Source organism: Cervus canadensis, chromosome 30, assembly GCF_019320065.1.
Source record: "Cervus canadensis isolate Bull #8, Minnesota chromosome 30, ASM1932006v1, whole genome shotgun sequence".
Classification (NCBI taxonomy): Eukaryota; Metazoa; Chordata; class Mammalia; order Artiodactyla; family Cervidae; genus Cervus; species Cervus canadensis.
This window is the reverse complement of record NC_057415.1, coordinates 34550940-34568567: the sequence shown is the minus strand read 5'-3', so window position 1 is coordinate 34568567 and position 17628 is coordinate 34550940. Positions and strand designations below refer to the sequence as shown.

Genomic DNA, 17628 nt, shown 5'->3' with positions numbered 1-17628 from the left:
CAATGTTTATATATTTAAAATGAAGGGATTAGGGGGAATTCCCTGGGGTCCAGTGGTTAGACCTCCAAGCTTCTACTGCAGGGGGCCTTGGTTCTATCCCTGGCGAGGGAACTAAGATCCTGCATGCCTTGAGGCACAGCCAAAAACAAAAACAAAGGGGTTAGATCAATAAGGGAATGGTTGGGCAGCTGGTCACTTGGTGAGGGTGGTGGGAAAGGGATGGTTTTAGCTTTGGCCTGTGTCTATAGTCGGCCCATACGGGTGATAGTTGATCTCCAACTGCAAGGAGATCGAATCAGTCCATCCTAAAGGAAATCAGTCTTGAATATTCACTGGAAAGACTGATGCTAAAGTTGAAACTCCAATACTTTGGCCGCCTGATGTGAAGAACTGACTCATTGAAAAAGCCCCTGATGCTGGGAAAGATTGAAGGCAGGAGGAGAAGGGGACGACAGAGGATGAGATGGTTGGATGGCACCACTGACTCCATGGATGTGAGTTTGAGAAAGCTCCAGGAGTTGGTGATGGACAGGGAAGCCTGGCAAGCTACAGTCCACAGGGTCGCAAAGAGTCTGTATGACCAAGTGACTGAACTGAACCGAACTGAGCATCCAACTGCTTGCCCAAGACAGAGCTCGAGTGTATGGTACCGCAGGAACTGACTTGAGGGTCCTGATAACAGGCTGCCCCTGTACGCTCAACATGGGGCGAGGCTCTCCTCTGGTTTGAGAATAGCTACCCTTCGAGATGAGCCAGTCACTGAGATTAGTGTTGGTGCCTATGGGATGGTGTACAAGGCCCATAATCCCCACAGTGGCCACTCTGCGGCCCTCAAGAGCATATGAGTGCCCTGGAGGGGGCCTGCTGGACCTCTGTGCCACAGCCTGAACTGATCGGGAGACCAGAGTGATCCTGGTGTGTGAATATGTGGACCAAGACCTCAGGACCTACCAGGACAAGGCACCCCCACCAGGCTTGGAGTGGGGGTGGAGACCATCAGGGGTCTGAGGCATCAGTTTCTAAGAGGCCTAGATTTCCCTCATGCTCACTTCTTCGTTCACCGAGACCTAAAGCCAGAGAACGTTTAGGTGACAAGTGGCGGAACAGTCAAGCTGGCTGACTTTGGCCTGGCCAGAATCTGCAGCTTCCAGCTGGCACTTACATCTGCGGTTGTTAAACTCTGGTACCCTGAACTCCAGAAGTTCTTTTTACTGCCTACGTATGCAAGACCCGTGGACGTGGGGAACGTTGGCTGTATCTCCACATAGATGTCTCCTCAAAGGCCTCTCATATGTGGAACCTCTGAAGCTGACCAGTTAGGCAAATCTTTGACCTGACTGGACTGCCCCCAGAGTATGACAGGCCCTGAGAAGTGTCTCTACCCGTGGAGCCCTTTCCCCCAGAGGGCCTGGAGCCCCCCTAGCCGGTGGTACCTGAGGCTGAGGAGTCTGGAGCACAGCTACTCCAGAGATGCTAGAGATGCTGACTTTTAACCCACACCAGCGAATCTCTGCCTTCTGAGCCCAGAGGCACTCTTATCTACACGGTGACCCAGGGTGAGCAATAGGAATGGTTGCATCAGAACCAAGAGAGGAGATGCTGACATTTCCCTTCCTTTGAACCCTGGAGTGTGACCTCTGCCTCGGTCTCTGAGGCTTCAAAGATTGGAGACATTCTCCAGGTTTTTATAGAGACTATTTTGCTGCCTTAATGACATTCCCCTCCAACCCCTCCTTTTTTTTTTTTTTTTAAACATTTAACCTAATTTTATTCATGCTTGCCTTGGGATAGAGAATAGATCTTTCAGTAAAAACATATAATAAAAACAAAATATGTCTTATCATGTACAACTTTTTTTTTTTTTTTTTCTTTTCTGTAACTAAAGATTCCACATGCGGAAACTAAAACCCAGCACAGCCAAATATATTTTAAGAAAGAAAAAAGAAGCATGCTGACTTCCCTATAGATAGAGAAGACACACCAGAAAGACATGCCCCCAAAACAGACATTTTAACCAAATATTTCATTGTAAGCCAAACAGGAAAAGGATAGGAGTTATGCATCAGAAATGAAGGGGACATTTTACTGAGACCACTGGAAAAAATGAAGATTTGAAAAGACAGCCAATACAATGTAGAAATGAACTAGCATCTCGAAAGTGAAAATGAAGAAAGTGAAGTCGCTCAGTCGTGTCCGACTCTGGGACCCCATGGACTGTAACCTACCAGGCTCCTCTGTCCATGGGATTTTCCAGGCAAGAGTACTGGAGTGGGTTGCCATTTCTTTCTCCTATCATGTACAACTTTTAAACTACAGTAATGATGTACCTTAATTACTTCCAGGCATACAAGTCTAACATTACAGTTTTTTGTTTTTATTTTTTAATAAATGCAATTAAGTCTTCTAGGAACATTTTGTAATAAACTACTAATAATTCTTAATTTTTCTTTGCAGATAGATCAAGCACCTCCAAAATACAAATTCCTATACACAGTGAAACTTAAAAACTCAACATTCGGAAAACTAAGATCATGGCATCCGGTCCCATCACTTCATGGCAAATAGATGGGGAAACAATGGAAACAGTGATAGACTTTATTTTCTCGGGCTCCAAAATCACTGCAGATGGTGACTGCAGCCATGAAATTCAAAGATGCTTGCTCCTTGGAAGAAAAGCTATGACCAACCTAGACAGCATATTAAAAAGCAGAGACATTACTTTGCCAACAAAGGTCCGTCTAATCAAAGCTATGATTTTTCCAGTAGTCATGTATGGATGTGAGAGTTGGACTATAAAGAAAGCTGAACGCTGAAGAATTGATGCTTTTGAACTGTGGTGTTGGAGAAGACTCTTGAGAGTCCCTTGGACTGCAAGGAGATCCAACCAGTCCATCCTAAAGGAAATCAGTCCTGAATATTCATTGAAAGGACTGATGCTGAAGCTGAAACTCCAATACTTTGGCCACCTGATGCAAGAACTGACTAGAAAAGACACTGATGCTGGGAAAGAATGAAGGCAGGAGGAGAAGGGGACAACAGAGGATGAGATGGTTGGATGGCATCACCGACTCAATGGACATTGAGTCTGAGTAAACTCTGGGAGCTGGTGATGGACAGGGAGGCCTGGTGTGCGGCAGTCCATGGGGTCGAAAAGAGTCGGACACGACTGAGCGACTGAACTGAACTGATACACAGTAAGCACTTTACTTAAGACTAATACTTAAGTAAATTAAGTACATGGACAGCCTTAGGATAAGCTGACATTATATATTCAGCTAAACAGGCAACAAACCATAGAGCCAAATGGAAAAAAAATGTATTTGCAAATAAGATTCAAAAACTAACTTTTTATAATTAAGTACAGAAGATAAACTAATTTGCTAAAATAAATAAGATGTGATATAGTAACACTTTACTATAAAAAATGCATACCAGAACATTTTTAAATGGTGAGTGCAACTTATTAAGAATAGTTTACTACAATAAATGCTGGCTAAATAGAACCACCTCTCCTTTTGAGGCTTATCCTTCTCCTGCCCTTCTGTGTCCTTACACCAAGGGGTATGTCTCTTGTTCTCCCCTTCACTATACCTTGATATTAGGATCCTTTTTTATACAGGAAAAACAAAACAAAGAAGAAAAAAAAAAAAGGAATGGTTAAGTAATTTCTGGTACAGTCATTCAATGAAATCCAGTACAGCCATTAAAAAACTGAAGGGGCTTCCCTAGTGGCTCAGGGGTAAGGAATCTGCCTGCCAATGAAGGAGACACAGGTTTGATCCCTGGTCTGGGCAGATCCCACATACCACAGAGCAACTAAGCCCGAGCGCCTCACCTACTGATGCCCGAGTGCCCTAGAGCCTGTGCTCTGCAACAAGAGAAGCCAGTGCAATGAGAAGCTTGCACACCACAGCTGGAGAGTAGCCCCTGCTTGCCGTAACTAGAGAAAAGCTCATGCAGCAAAGAAGACTCAACGCAACCAATAAATAAATAAATACAATTATTTTTTAAAAAAGGAAAAAACTCTTTATGCACTCGGAGAAGGCAATGGCACCCACTTCAGTCCTCTTGCCTGGAAAATCCCATGGACGGAGGAGCCTGGTGGGCTGCAGTCCATGGGGTCGCTACAGAGTCAGACACGATTGAGTGACTTCACTTTCACTTTTCACTTTCATGCATTGGAGAAGGAAATGGCAACCCACTCCAGTGTTCTTGCCTGGAGAATCCCAGGGACGGGGGAGCCTGGTGGGCTGCCGTCTATGGGGTCGCACACAGTCCAACACAACTGAAGCGACTTAGCAGCAGCAGCAGCTTTATACACTAATACAGAATGATATTTCAGATACATCATTAAACAAAAAAAGCAAGATGTAAAAACATGTGTACCATATGCACATTTGTGTAAAAGGGAGGAAAAGAAATACATAGACATTCTAACATAGGAGTTTTGCTTGTGTATTCATAAAGCATCTTGGGAAAGTTACACAAGAAGCTGATAGTATAATATGCTAATTTTTAGGGAAATTAGGTAGCTGAGAGAAAAACATTTCCATTGCCAAATCAGACCTCTCATTGTGTTGAACACATGAATGTGTCACCTATTCTAAAATAAAAATTGTAAAACATAAATTAAGGGGACTAGGGCATTTGATTACATCACAAAATACTTTCATTTCTGTTTTTTTCTCCAAACCCCAATTTAAAGGATCTGTAAAGGAACGGACCCCTACAGTCCATAGGGTCTCAAGATGTGGACATGACTTAGCTACTGAATAAAAAAAACAAAAAGGAATAAAAGAAGAGAACCGTATGTACAGAGAATAGGAGAGGGAACAAAAAGTAGGTCATATGAACATGATTTGGGGAGAGAATGAGGCAACAGCACAGATTTCAGGTCACACTTCCAGTCCCAACTCTTTAACTTGTTTCTCCTGAGCTCTTGGGCAAATAAATCCCTTACTACTTTGAGCTTCTGATCCCTTATCTGTGGAAGAGTAAGAATGAGTCACTGATGTTCTGTGTTCTATGTTGTGCCTTGTGGGAATACTGGGAGCATTCATTGTCAATGATCAGAAGGATTTAATAAAGTACATAGACTGTAATCATTACTTTTAATAATAGTAGCAATTTAAGCTATTATTAATTCAATTTTTGTCAGTCTGATAGGAAAAATAGCAGTATCTTGTTTAAATTTGAACTTCTCTAATTATAAATGGGGCTTCCCTTGTGGCTCAGCCAGTGAGAATCTGCCTGCAATGTGGGAGACCTGGGTTCAATCCCTGGGTTGGGAAGATCCCCTGCAGAAGGAAAAGGTTATCCACTCCAGTATTCTGGCCTGGAGAATTCCATGAACAATAAATGAGGAGAGTTTCAAGCCAGAGAAAGCTGGCTTGAAACTCAACATTCAAAAAATTAAGATCATGGCATCCGGTCCCATCATTTCATGGCAAATAGATGGGGAAACAGTGGAAACAGTGATAGACTTTATTTTCTTGGGCTCCAAAATCACTGCAGATGGTGACTGCAGCCATGAAATTCAAAGATGCTTGCTCCTTGGAAGAAAAGCTATGACCAACCTAGACAGCATATTAAAAAGCAGAAGCATTACTTTGCTAACATAGTTAAAGCTATGGTTTTTCCAGTAGTCATGTGTGGATGTGAGAGTTGGACTATAAACAAAGCTGAGTGCTGAGGAATTGATGCTTTTGAACTGTGCTGTTGGACAAGACTCTTGAGAGTCTCTTGGACTGCAAGGAGATCCAACCAGTCCATCCTAAAGGAAATCAGTCCTGAATATTCATTGGAAGGAAGCTGAAGCTGAAACTCCAATCCTTTGGCCACCTGATCCAAATAGCTGACTCATTAAAAAAGACCCTGATGCTGGGAAAGATTGAAGGCAGGAGGAGAATGGTTCGACGGAGGACAAGATGGTTGAATGGCATCACCAACTCAACAGACATGAGTTTGAACAAACTCCAGGAGATGGTGGAGGACAGGGAAGCCTGGCATGCTGCAGTCCGTGGGGTTGCAAACAGTTGGACACAACTTGGCAACTGAACAACAACAACAATTATAAATGAGGTTGAATAATTACGTGTCTATTCCATTTGTATTTCTTTTTCGGTGATTTGCCTGATCATTCAAAATAGTTAACATTTACTGCATGTTACTGTGTACATGTGTACACAGGCACTGTGTTATGATCTCTATCCAAATTATCTCATTTAACCTGCAGATCAAATGGGTAAAATTATTATGCTCATTTTCAGCTGAGGAAACCAATATTTAAGAAGTCAATTGTTCAAGTCTCCATCACCAGTAAGTAGAGTCCGGATTCTGATTGAGGACTTGACTCTGACCCAGAAATCTGGCTTGATTGAGAACACAGGCTCTTCAGGCTTTGGTTTCAAAGACTCTCCCCCTGATCATTTTCCTTTTGCATTATTTGCCTTTTCTTAATATTTTGCAAGAGCCCTTTGTAATTTGGTGGTAGGGCTCAGAGTAGGGGAGGATCTATCTGGGCCAAAGGGCAGAAGTGACTTCAAAGAAGCAGCCTGCCTGGCCTTCAGCTACCCCTAAGGCGGTGTGTCTGCCTAGGCGGTGCAGTCAGACATGATGGCAGCAGACCAAGCTGGTACAGGACACAGGTCTGCAAAGACGTCAACAGTGGACAGTGGACTTCAACCCCTTTAGAGAGAAAGCAAGAGTGACCCACAGGAGGAGGATGAAACCAGAGCTTTCAGGCTGTCCAAAGTCATCAGAGGGAAAGAAGAAAACATGAGGCGGAAAGCTGGCCAAGAGCTTCCTGAAGACCATGCAAATGAGGCCCGCCCACAACTGCCTGGAAACCGCTCGCCAGGAGAAGGCAGAGCCTAGAGGACGCGCTGCAGGACCGCTCAGCCAAGGAGGAAGAGGAGGTGGAGGAGGCTCTGAGGAGCAGGTAAGGAGTCAGGGAGGGTCGTGGAGGGCAGGGTCACAGGGCCCTGCGTTCTGGAGAGGCAGCTCGTCCCTGGGGTGAACACCGGCCTGGGAGGCAGGGCTCCTGGGATCATCTTTCAAGTTCAACCATTCTTTAGCTGTGAAGCCTTGGGCACGTCAATTCGCCTTTCTGAGTCTTGACATTCCCATCGATAAAATGAGTGTAAAAATGTCATGTTAACTACGCGTTGAGCATCTGCTGTGCTTTGCTGGGCACATAATAGCCATTATCCGTTCCTCATGGCAAGCTCATGAGATGGGCTCATTAGCCTCTATCATAGAGACAAACAAAGCTCAGAGACATTAAGCCATTTGTCTAAGACCTCACAGCAAAGAAGTCCAGTTCTAAAACTACATACTTTCAACTCTTGATCCTGCTTTCTTCTGAGGGTGGTTTTACAGAATCAAATGGTCTATGCAAATGGAAAAAAAACTGTAAAAGGCAATTATACCATCAAGATGGGAGTCACTCCACTCAGACCCTGGCCAGAACTGATGCCCTTGGTAAACTGGGAAGTTCTATGAAAATGCTAGTTCTTCACCTCTTTCCTCTCTCCAAGTTGAAAGCACTGGGGTGATGCTACAGACAACTATTTGGCTGAGTGAGCGGGTCACAGACGGAGGTGATGTCTTGAGTGGTATTGGGATATCCCAGCTTGAGAGTGAGTTCAAGTTGGATAAGTGGCCAGTCTCTCCTGTTTCCTGGAGACAGACTCTGAAACCACAGCCAAGGCCTGATGAGACCATGGCCAATAAGGGCCCAGGTGCTGATTCAACCGTAATCATCCCTCTTCACAGCCCTTAACAGATTTAGCCATGGAACTTCAGAAAACGGAAGTCTGCCTTGTGGGGAGGGAAGTTCTTTAACATAGTAATATAAGCTTAGCGTGGTAAAATTTGAATTTTCAGAGAATGAAAAACAAGCCAACAAACAAACTTCTACTCTTATCCACAGAGATAACCACTGTTGACAGTGTTTGTTTTTCCATGTGTTTTTCCATTGCACACATATATTGGAAAATTAGATTGTACTGTAATATGGTTTTACTGCTGGTTCTTTTCATTAATGACATGTCACGAACGTATTTCCGTATCAATAGATGCTTTAGGACATTGTTTACAGGCTGCAGAACGTCTCTTTGTATGGATGGAGAGAACTTATTTAATCAGTGTCCTACTATTGGATAATTAAGCAGTTTTCAATTTTTCACCATTAGAGCAATGCTCAGATCTTTGCACAGGACCTGGACTGTTTACACAGTATAAATTTCCAGCGGGGGCACTGCTGAATCAAGGTTACATATATTTTAAGGTCTGCTTCTCACACACTCTGGAAGCTTCACACACTAGGGCTTCTCAAAGCTCAATGCAGAAAACTTCATGGCTTCAAAGTCAGCCTTTTTAAATTTTATTTTATTTTTGGTTGTAGTGGGTCTTCGTTGCTGTGGGGACTTTTCTCTTGTTGTGGCAATCAGGGGCTACTCTGTAGTTGTGGCGCATGGGCTTCTCATTGTGGTGGCTTTTCTTGTTGCAGAGCACCAGCTCTAGATAACAAGGGCTTCAGTAACTGTGGTACTTGGGCTCAGCAGTTTCAGCTCCCAGGCTCTGGAGCACAGGGTCAGTAGTCATGGCATGGTGGCTTAGTTACTCTTTGGCGTGTGCGATCTTCCTGGACCAGGGATCGAACCCGTGTCCCCTGCATTGGCAGGAGGATTCTTTACCACCACCTGGGAAGCCCTCAGAGTCTGCCTTGAGCCTTCCTCTCTCTCTCAAATCTCTTTGCAGGGATAATTCAACCATCTCATAGACAGTCTTTCCCATGTGCCAGGTTCTGTCTAAGAACTTTACCCTCTGAGGCACCACCACTTTTAGCTTCCTTTTCAGAAGAAATGGAAGAACAGAGAAGTTAAGCAATTCAACTGAAATCACAGCCCTAGTAAGCAGTGGCTCAGAGATCAATAGCCTTGACAATCTGGTTCTAGAATCTCTGCTGTCCACTGCTTCTCAAAAAGTACGATTGATCCCATCTCCAAAGATATCTTTTACCCATCCCTTTGATCTTCTCCACTATCGCCTCACCTGCATCAAATCCCACGAACCCAACATGGACCACTGCTAGAGCCCCTATCTGGTCCTTCATTTCCACTCATCCCTTTCAGTCTGTCTTCTGCTCTGCAGCTGAAATGGTGTTTTTAAAATAGAAACAGGATCAGGTCAGCCCCCACTCCCCAGCACCACCGGCAAGCATACATAGACATAGACTCAGCCCTAGAATAAAAAACCCAGATGCTTTCCCCAGTCTCCAGGGCAGTCTTTCTTAGGATTCTCCTAAATTCTCTCTTAGGATTCTTCCTAAGCCACTTTCCAATCTAGACCCGCCCACTACACCTCAGTTACCCAGCCTCCTTTCACTTCCTCAAAGCTTCTTCTCACCTTAGAGTTTTGGCACAGGCTGTTCTCTTGAGCTGGAATGCTTCTACTCCACTCTACAGGGTTGGATTCTTCTCATATCCCCTCTCTGGTAATCTCATCTGAAGCAGCCAGTCCCCTAAACTCACTTTCCTTTTTGTTTATAGCATTCGTTAAAATTGTGCGTTATTTATCGCCTGTCACTCATTAAATATTTCCTTCCCTTACTAGACTCTAAATGTCATGCGGTCAGAGACTACATCTATTTTGTTCCCTGTTATTTACTAAATGTCTGGCACGGTGCCTGACCTGTGATGTTCAGTTCAGTTCAGTTCAGTAGCTCAGTCGTGTTGCTCTTTGCGACCCCATGGACTGCAGCACACCAGACCTCCCTGTCCATCACCAGCTTGCGGAGTTTACTCAAACTCGTGTCCATTGAGACCTGTGATGAGCTCTCGTTAATTCAATGACTGCTCGTCGGATGGATGACAGATCCACAGGAGGAGGCATTCATTGGTCGGGATCTTTGGCCAACTATCCCAGCTTTGGCCAGAGCTAGTTCATCCTCCCCCGGCATGCCTTCCTCTTCCCTACATGAGGCAGTGACAGAGGTCTAGGGTCTAGCAGGAAACCAGGAAGCCATGGTTGAGAGTGTAAGCAGGTTTTGCTTCAGGTGCCATTTCAGTCGGGGTAGAAGATGTCATGTGTGGGGCAAAAGGGAGACTCATTGTCCCCAAATTCCCCCTGCACGCTTCCTGGATTCCTACCACGAGAGGAATATTTATGGCCGCTAGAACTCCCCTAGTGAAACACAGCTCTCACTGTCCAGTCAGTAACACATATCCAGCAGGTGAACCGAATGGTGGATTCTGCCTCTCTGACAGCAGCATGGTGGTGGCCTAGAAGTCCCGAGGTCACCAGTGGGTGACCCTGGTGGTGGTTTAGTCACTAAGTCATGTCCGACTCTTTGCAACCCCATGGACTGTAGCCGGCCAGGCTGCTCTGTCCATGGGATTCTCCAGGCAAGAATACTGGAGTGAGTTGCCATTTCCTTCTCCAGAGGGTATTCCTGACCCAGGGATCGAACCTGGGTCTCCTGCATTGCAGGCAGATCTTTACCCACTTAGCTATGAGGGAAGCTCATGGGTGATACTTGGGAGACTAAAGGACTCCCCAGGTGGTGACAGAGATAAAGAATCTGCCTGCCAATGCAGAAGACACAGGATACATGGGTCGGGAAGATCCCCTGGAGAAGGAAATGGCAATCCAGTCCAGTATTCTTGCCTGGGGAAAACCATGGATAGAGGAACCTGGCAGGCTACAGTCCATAGGATTGGACATGACTGGGTGCATGTGCGTGCACACACACACACATATCAGCAAAGTGAGGGCTTAGGTTGGAGAAGAGGTTTTTAAACTTTTTTTTTCCCTCAGAAGCTCAGCTCTTCAGCTTGTTCAAATGATTAATATGAGGAAAGCCAAGTGTCTCTGGCTGAAATACAGAAGTGGGGCTGGAGTGCTGCTCCTCCGCCATGACTCCCCCTTTGAACTGCCCAGGGTGGTGGGAAGGTCAAGTCTTGGACTCATCTCAGTGGTCAGTGCCTGCTGGCTGACCGTCTGTGTTCTAAGAACAAAGGAGGCAGCGAGGCCTGCATGTTCTGGGTGTAGCTCCTTGGCCCCATTAAGTGATCAGGAGGGCACTTGCTGAATCTGATATTGAGAGAATAGTCACAGACTTTAGGCAGGGCAGCAAGTGAATTTCATAGCAATCGAAGGGCAGGGCTGGCAGCCCCTTTGTGTGAGAAGGTTTCAGCCATTTTAGGAAAGAAAGGAGGGCCCAGGAGAGAGGAAGCCCAGAAGGCTCCTTTACCCTCTCCACCATCTAGAAAAAGGAAATTGCCACCCCTGCTTTTCCAGGCCAGGGATCCCAGGCCTGGAGGAGACCGCCCACAGTCTCGCAGATGCTTGGCTTCCAGGGCTGGTTGTTTGCCCCGCCCCAGGGGAAGGCTGGTCCCCCACCTCCCCACCTGCCGCTCCAGAGGCCGCAGCCTGGGCCACCTGGCAGCTGCAGGTGCTGCGTGTGCGCTGCCATGGAGACGGGCCCCGGGGCTGGTGGCGAGAAGGCAGTCTCCCAAGGCTTTGTGGTTACTGGAGAGGAAAAGACTGGAGCCTCCGACCTTCCAGGGCAGTCTGCCTTACTGCCCAAGTGCCAGGGAAGCCCAGGTGGGTGCTTTGGGGGTTTCTAGGACAAACGGATGGGGGAGGAGCCAGGGGAGATCAGATCTTGGTCTGGAAGGGCTGATCTGGGGAGCTGGGGAGGGAGGAGCCTGTCCATGATTTCAGGTCAAAGGAAAAAGCCTTCGCAGAGGTCCCTTTGCCAGGCCAGCGTGGTGCCCTGAACAAAGACTGGGCCCATGGACTGCGGGGACTGGCCCTGCAGCCCAAGGGGATGAGGAAGGGAAGGCCTGGTATCTGCCCCCAGAGGAGGGGTAGACCAGGTATTGGCAAAGCCCATCTCTACCCTAGCCAGGGATGTGAGGTAGCAGGTAGGGAAATATTCATCCTCCAGGAAGATCCCCTGGAGGAGGGCATGGCAACCCACTCCAGTATTCTTGTCTGAAGAATCCCATGGAGAGAGGAGCCTGGCGGGCCACTGTCCATGGGTTGCAAAGAATCGGACAGGACTGAAGTGACTTAGCACACTTAGCTCATGAGACACTGTCTGTGGTTCCCCTCCCTTTCCCTGGAGTCCAGGAAACCAAGGGCAATCCCATGCAGCACAGGGAGCATTTAAATCTGCTTTCATGGCTGGAGAGCTGTCTCCTCCAGCGTGAGCTCAATGATGCTGGGGTGGCTCAGGCCTTCGCCCAGCAGAGGGAAAGCTGCCAGAGCACCAGGCTTAGGAACCTGGTGATCTGGAACAATCTTTTTTTTTTTTAATTATTGGCATATAGTTGATTTACAATGTTGTGTTAGTTTCAAGTGCACAGCAAAGTGAGTAAGTTATACACATTCAGTTCAGTCCAGTTCAGTTCAGTTCAGTCGCTCAGTCGTGTCCGACTCTTTGCGACCCCATGAACCGCAGCACGCCAGGCCTCCCTGTCCATCCCCAACTCTCGGAGTTCACCCAAACTCATGTCCATCGAGTCGGTGATGCCATCCAACCATCTCATCCTCTGTCATCCCCTTCTTCTCCTGCCCTCAATCTTGCCCAGCATCAGGGTCTTTTCAAATGAGTAAGCTCCTCGCATCAGGTGGCCAATGTATTGGAGTTTCAGCTTCAACATCAGTCCTTCCAATGAACACCCAGGACTGATCTCCTTTAGGATGGACTGGTTGGATCTCCGTGCAGTCCAAGGGACTCTCAAGAGTCTTCTCCAACGCCACAGTTCAAAAGCATCAGTTCTTTAGCACTCAGCTTTCTTTATAGTCCAACTCTCACATCCATACATGACTACTGGAAAAACCATAGCCCTGACTAGACAGACCTTTGTTGGCAAAGTAATGTCTCTGCTTTTTATTTTTATTTATTTATTTTATTTTATTTTTTTATGTCTCTGCTTTTTAATATGCTGTCTAGGTTGGTCATAACTTTCCATATATCCACTCTTTTTTACATTCTTTTCCCATATAGGTCATTACAGAGTACTGAGCAGAGTTCCCTGTGCTATAAGTAGGTCCTTATTAGTTCTTTATTTTATATATAGCACTGTGTACATGTCAGTCCTGATCTCCCAGTTTATCCCTCCCCCGCCTACCCCCTGAGAACCACAAGTTTGTTTCTACATCTATTTCAGTTTTATAGATAATTTCATTTCACTTCATCTTTTTGAATGTAAGTTTCCGTCTCATCTGCAAAATAAATGTGGGTGATAACGCCTTTCAACAGCCCTCAAGACACAGCGGAGGGCCAAGCACGGGCACGGGAGACTAACGGGTGTTCCTTTGCTCCTTTTCTGCCAGGACTCCGCCTGTCGGAGTCCCCAGTGTCTGGTCTGAGGATGGCGGAGCAGCAGGGCCGGGAGCCCGAGTGCCCTGTCTGCTGGAACCCCTTCAACAACACATTCCACACCCCCAAAGTGCTGGACTGCTGCCACTCCTTCTGCGTGGAATGCCTGGCCCACATCAGCCTGGTGACCCCGACGCGGCGCCGCCTGCTGTGCCCGCTCTGTCGCCACCCCACCGTGCTGGCCTCCGGGCAGCCTGTCACTGACTTGCCCACGGACACCGCCCTGCTCACCCTGCTCCGCCTGGAGCCCCACCACGTCATCCTGGAAGGCCGCCAGCTCTGTCTCAAGGACCAGCCCAAGAGCCGCTACTTCCTGCGCCAGCCCCGGGTCTACACGCTGGACCTGGGCCCTGAGCCTGGGAGTCAGGCCGGGCACCCCCAGGACGTGGGCCGCAGCACCAGGCCCGACCCCATCCCCAGCCACTACTCTCTGCGGGAGTGTTTCCGCAACCCGCACTTCCGGATCTTTGCCTACATGATGGCGGTCGTCCTCTGCGGCACCGTGTTGTTCATCTTCTCCATCTTCTGCACCAGACGGTTCTTCTGGGGGCTGGGGTGAGCGTCTGTTCCAGACGCCTTTCCTGGCTGCTGCTGGGTATGGGGACTGCGGAGCGCCGCTTGGGGCTGGTCTTCCTTCGTAGTATTGTTCCTTTTTACAATCCAGGGGTTGGCTAGGCTGTGCGTCTGCTTCTAGCAACAGAGTCCTACTATGATGAGAACCTCTGAAGGCTAACGGACTGGGGATGATGTGAAGAGACCTCTGGGTGTGAACCGGGGGTCATGGAAGGGCAGAGAAGCAGACCTGTGATCACAGAGCCAGAAGCAAGTTGTGCCAAAAGGCTGGATGAGGGTACCCAGGAGCCTGTCCAGCCCAAATAGCAGGTTGCATTTCTCACTGGAGCTGCTTTGAACTCAGTTCACATTTTTTTGTTTGTTTGTTTTTTGAGTTGCTCTTTTTACTATTTGTTGCTAAAAAAAAATCTGGGAGTGTGCTTCAATCGGGAGCAAGTGTGTTTGTCTTCTCCTTTCAGTTTTCTCTTTGGCTATCTTGCCACCAGTCCCAGTAAAAATGGCCTGCATTCATTAATTTATTCACTTATTCAACAACCCATTGGCTGGTCCTCTGTCAGAACTAGGGGGAGAGAAAGGTAGGATTAACCAGGAGTGGCAGAGTCCTTATCAGTAAGGAGGGCAGGCCCAGTCAGCTGCTGCTTGTTCACGATGACCTCTTGTTAGTATGTGGTTTATGGAGTGTTAAGGTATAAAAGTTTAAAGGGAAAAGAAACCTGAGTCAGTGGATCAAAAGAAATCTGGGATTTGGAGGAAAAGATTTTTATTCCTCCTGGTAGGTGCAGGGTAGAGTTCTGATTCCCTTCCTTCAACCATTGTAATTCTGGCCTTGAGAGGTAAGGCAGGGAGCATCCATTGTGGCACAGTGGATAAGAATCCTCCTGCCAATGCAGGGGACACAGGTTTGATCTCTGGTTGGGGAAGATACCACATGTCAAGGAGCAGCTAAGCTGCAACTATGGAGGCTGCGTGCCTAGATCCTGCGCTGGGCAACAAGAGAAGCCACTGCAGTGAGACGCCCCCGTTCACTGCAACTAGGGAAAGGCCTTGCAAAGCAACAAAGACCCAGTGCAGGCAAAAATAAATAAAATTATGTTTAAAAAAAAAGAAAAAGCAAGGCAGGGAATTCTCTGGCAGTCCAGTGGTTAGGACATCCCGAGTCCACTGCAAGGGAACTAAGGTTCCACATGCCATGAGGTGCAGCCAAAAAAAAAAAAAAAAAAGGGGGGTAAGGCAGAAACTCCGGATAGAGTAAAAGCCTTGGCTCCCATCCCAGGCAACACCACCAGGGGATCCTGGTTTTTATTTTGTATGACAGCATCTAGGGACAAAGGAAAACTGGATAGAATTTGGATGCTGCTTGACTGCCAGTGGCCACCTCTGCAGTATCTAAAACCCTGACTTCTGTTCCCCCACTTTTAATACTACCTGGTGACTCAGGTCTCTGAAATGACCTCAAAGCAAATTAGAACACCATCACAAAACGATAACATTTTGTTTTGGTGGGGGGGGGGGGTGAATTTGTAGAATAAGCTTTCAGAGGACAGAAACTGAGTTGGTTTCATTTGCTCTGTATAACATTTTGTGAGTTTAGTGAAGGTAGCTTCTATAAATTCTTATGGGTCTTAATGTATAAGATATTCCCAAATTGCCAAGACATGCAGACTTCATGTTTAGCAAGACCAAAGCCTTAAGCTCCACTGTGAAGGAAAAGTTCTCCATTACGAAATTCGAAAGCTGCCTTCATATCCTGCCAGGGGACTAGCATCTGCCTCTCCATTTGCGCCATCAGGTAATTACACTGAAGCTGGGACTCCACACTTCTCCCCACTGACTTCATTTCTTGCTTCTTAACCGTGTGGCGGGTGAATTAGGCAATGAGCTCACGTTCTCAGAGCCATGACGAACAGAGAGAGGAGCCGGGGGACGCTCAGGAAGGAACACCTGCCTCTGAACCAGGGCCCACTGCTCCCGAGTTCAGGAGGTCTCACCCCCATTTCACAGATGAAACTGGGGCTCCCCAAGTTTAGCTACCTTGTTTAAGGTCACCCAGCTAGCATGTGGTGGAGGCCTTTCAGTCAAAACAGAACTTCTACCCTTGGAGTGGCTGATTCACCAAGCAAGACTCAGCTTTGAGTATTCTGGAATAGGGAAGGTTATACTTAACACTGCAGCATCTCCTGTTTTCGCATTTAATATTAATGGTTCTAACACTGGGCGGTGCCATCCTTCTAGAGCACATTTAGAAATCTTTGGTCCTCCAGTGCAGGGGTGAGTTTTGTTTCTGGCTGTTGGTACTCAGAGGTCAGGAATGCGAAGACACGCTGCAATGCTGAAGACATGCTACAGAACAAAGCATCATCTGACCCAAAATGCAAATAGTTTCCTGTTGAATAACACTGTAGGCTCCTTGTAAGTTCACAGGTACAAGTGATGAAATTAACTCCCTTTGGCATGAAGTCAGTAACAGATGCAGTGATGTGGTATAAACGGTGGAACAGGCTTTTCCAGTAAGTGACCTGAGGTGACTTTTTTTTTTTTTTTTAAGGAATGAGGCAATTTATTAACCCAGCATCATTTGCTCTAATGCTGCCCGTTGCCAGCTGCCACCTGTCTGGCGATTCTGTCCAGATCTTTTTCCTGAGATGTCAGTTTGCAGCCCCTGTCTTGGTCCTTTCCCACCATTTGCAGCCCCTGCAGGGCTTGGAGGACCTGATGGGCCACACTCTTGGAACCTCTGCTGAAGTGGCTGGGCATGAGGCCATTCCTCTGACGCCCCCCAGAGATCGTGGTCGTGGGGCCAAGCCCAGCGCCCCTGGAGGTACAGGTTCTGTGCGGTGGAAGCAGCTCGCGTGCAGGATCAGTTCTCACTGTAGGGCGCGAGCGAGCTCGTTATGTTTGGCCAGCTTGACAGTGTCCACCCATTGAGGAACTGTCAGCTTCCCGGACTTTCTGAGGAAGGTGGCCAACCCTCTGACAGCCTCCAGCCGGTTCACGTCTTTTCCAGTAACTCCAGGCATCACGCAGCCTCCGCGCTGCCAGCCAGGGCAAAGAAGGTGACTTCTAAAAATGGTTTGCTATTCAGTTGACCCAGAAACCCCCACAAAACCATGCAAATCAAGAGGTTCAAAACCTGCACATGTTCACTTTAAGAACACTTGTGAAACGGCCCAGGCCATTTAGGGTATGCACATCTGAAAAGCCACCAAGTATCTGAAGGATACCCCTTTACAGAATGTGTGCCAGGCAGTTCTGTCGTCACAATGGTAGAGTTTGTAGGTGCGCTCAGGCCAAACGGGGGCTGGACGCAGGGTCGGTAGTCCAGAGGGCTGTTTTTACTGTACACGTTCAAAGATGCAGAGAGCAATGCTGAACTGAAGGGCTTAGATGCAGATGCTCTGGCCACGGAGCACATCCAGGTGAACAAAGCCCCCGAGAGGTGGCACAGGATTTAGAGCTTGTGGTGGGTTCACCCAATCCTCACTGACCCTGCCACACTGAAAAAAGGACAGAAAATCTCACTGAAAAAGGAGATTGTTCCTAAACCGGAAGACGGGGTGGCACAGAAGAAAAACATACCCCAGAAGAAAATGAAGAAACAAAAACGTAATGGTCTGGGAATAAATGCTGCCAAAAAATAAATGCAAGTAAAAAATAAACAA

General features: G+C 47.2%; 1 protein-coding gene and 2 pseudogenes across 2 annotated transcripts; 2 read left to right on the top strand and 1 right to left on the bottom strand.

Annotated features, from left to right (window-relative positions):
• Positions 1-747: 747 nt before the first annotated feature.
• Positions 748-1423, top strand: LOC122431802 (annotated as a pseudogene).
• A 5193-nt stretch (positions 1424-6616) lies between these two features.
• RNF183 (ring finger protein 183) lies at positions 6617-14454 on the top strand. Of its 2 annotated transcripts, none has more exons than XM_043453611.1 (2): positions 6617-6940; positions 13351-14454. In XM_043453611.1, exon 2 carries the CDS (start codon positions 13389-13391, stop codon positions 13953-13955), a length of 567 nt encoding a protein of 188 aa, XP_043309546.1. In that variant the 5' UTR covers positions 6617-6940; positions 13351-13388; the 3' UTR covers positions 13956-14454. The 2 variants fall into 2 exon arrangements, with proteins under 2 accessions (XP_043309546.1, XP_043309547.1); XM_043453612.1 differs by lacking the exon at positions 6617-6940 and adding an exon at positions 11498-11610.
• Positions 14455-16262: 1808 nt separating this feature from the next.
• Positions 16263-17043, bottom strand: LOC122432070 (annotated as a pseudogene).
• Between the last annotated feature and the right edge of the window lie 585 nt (positions 17044-17628).

Bases quoted from the DNA above. Each gene is read 5' to 3' on its own strand.
- RNF183 (XM_043453611.1), top strand. From the start codon at position 13,389: ATGGCGGAGCAGCAGGGCCGGGAGCCCGAGTGCCCTGTCTGCTGGAAC.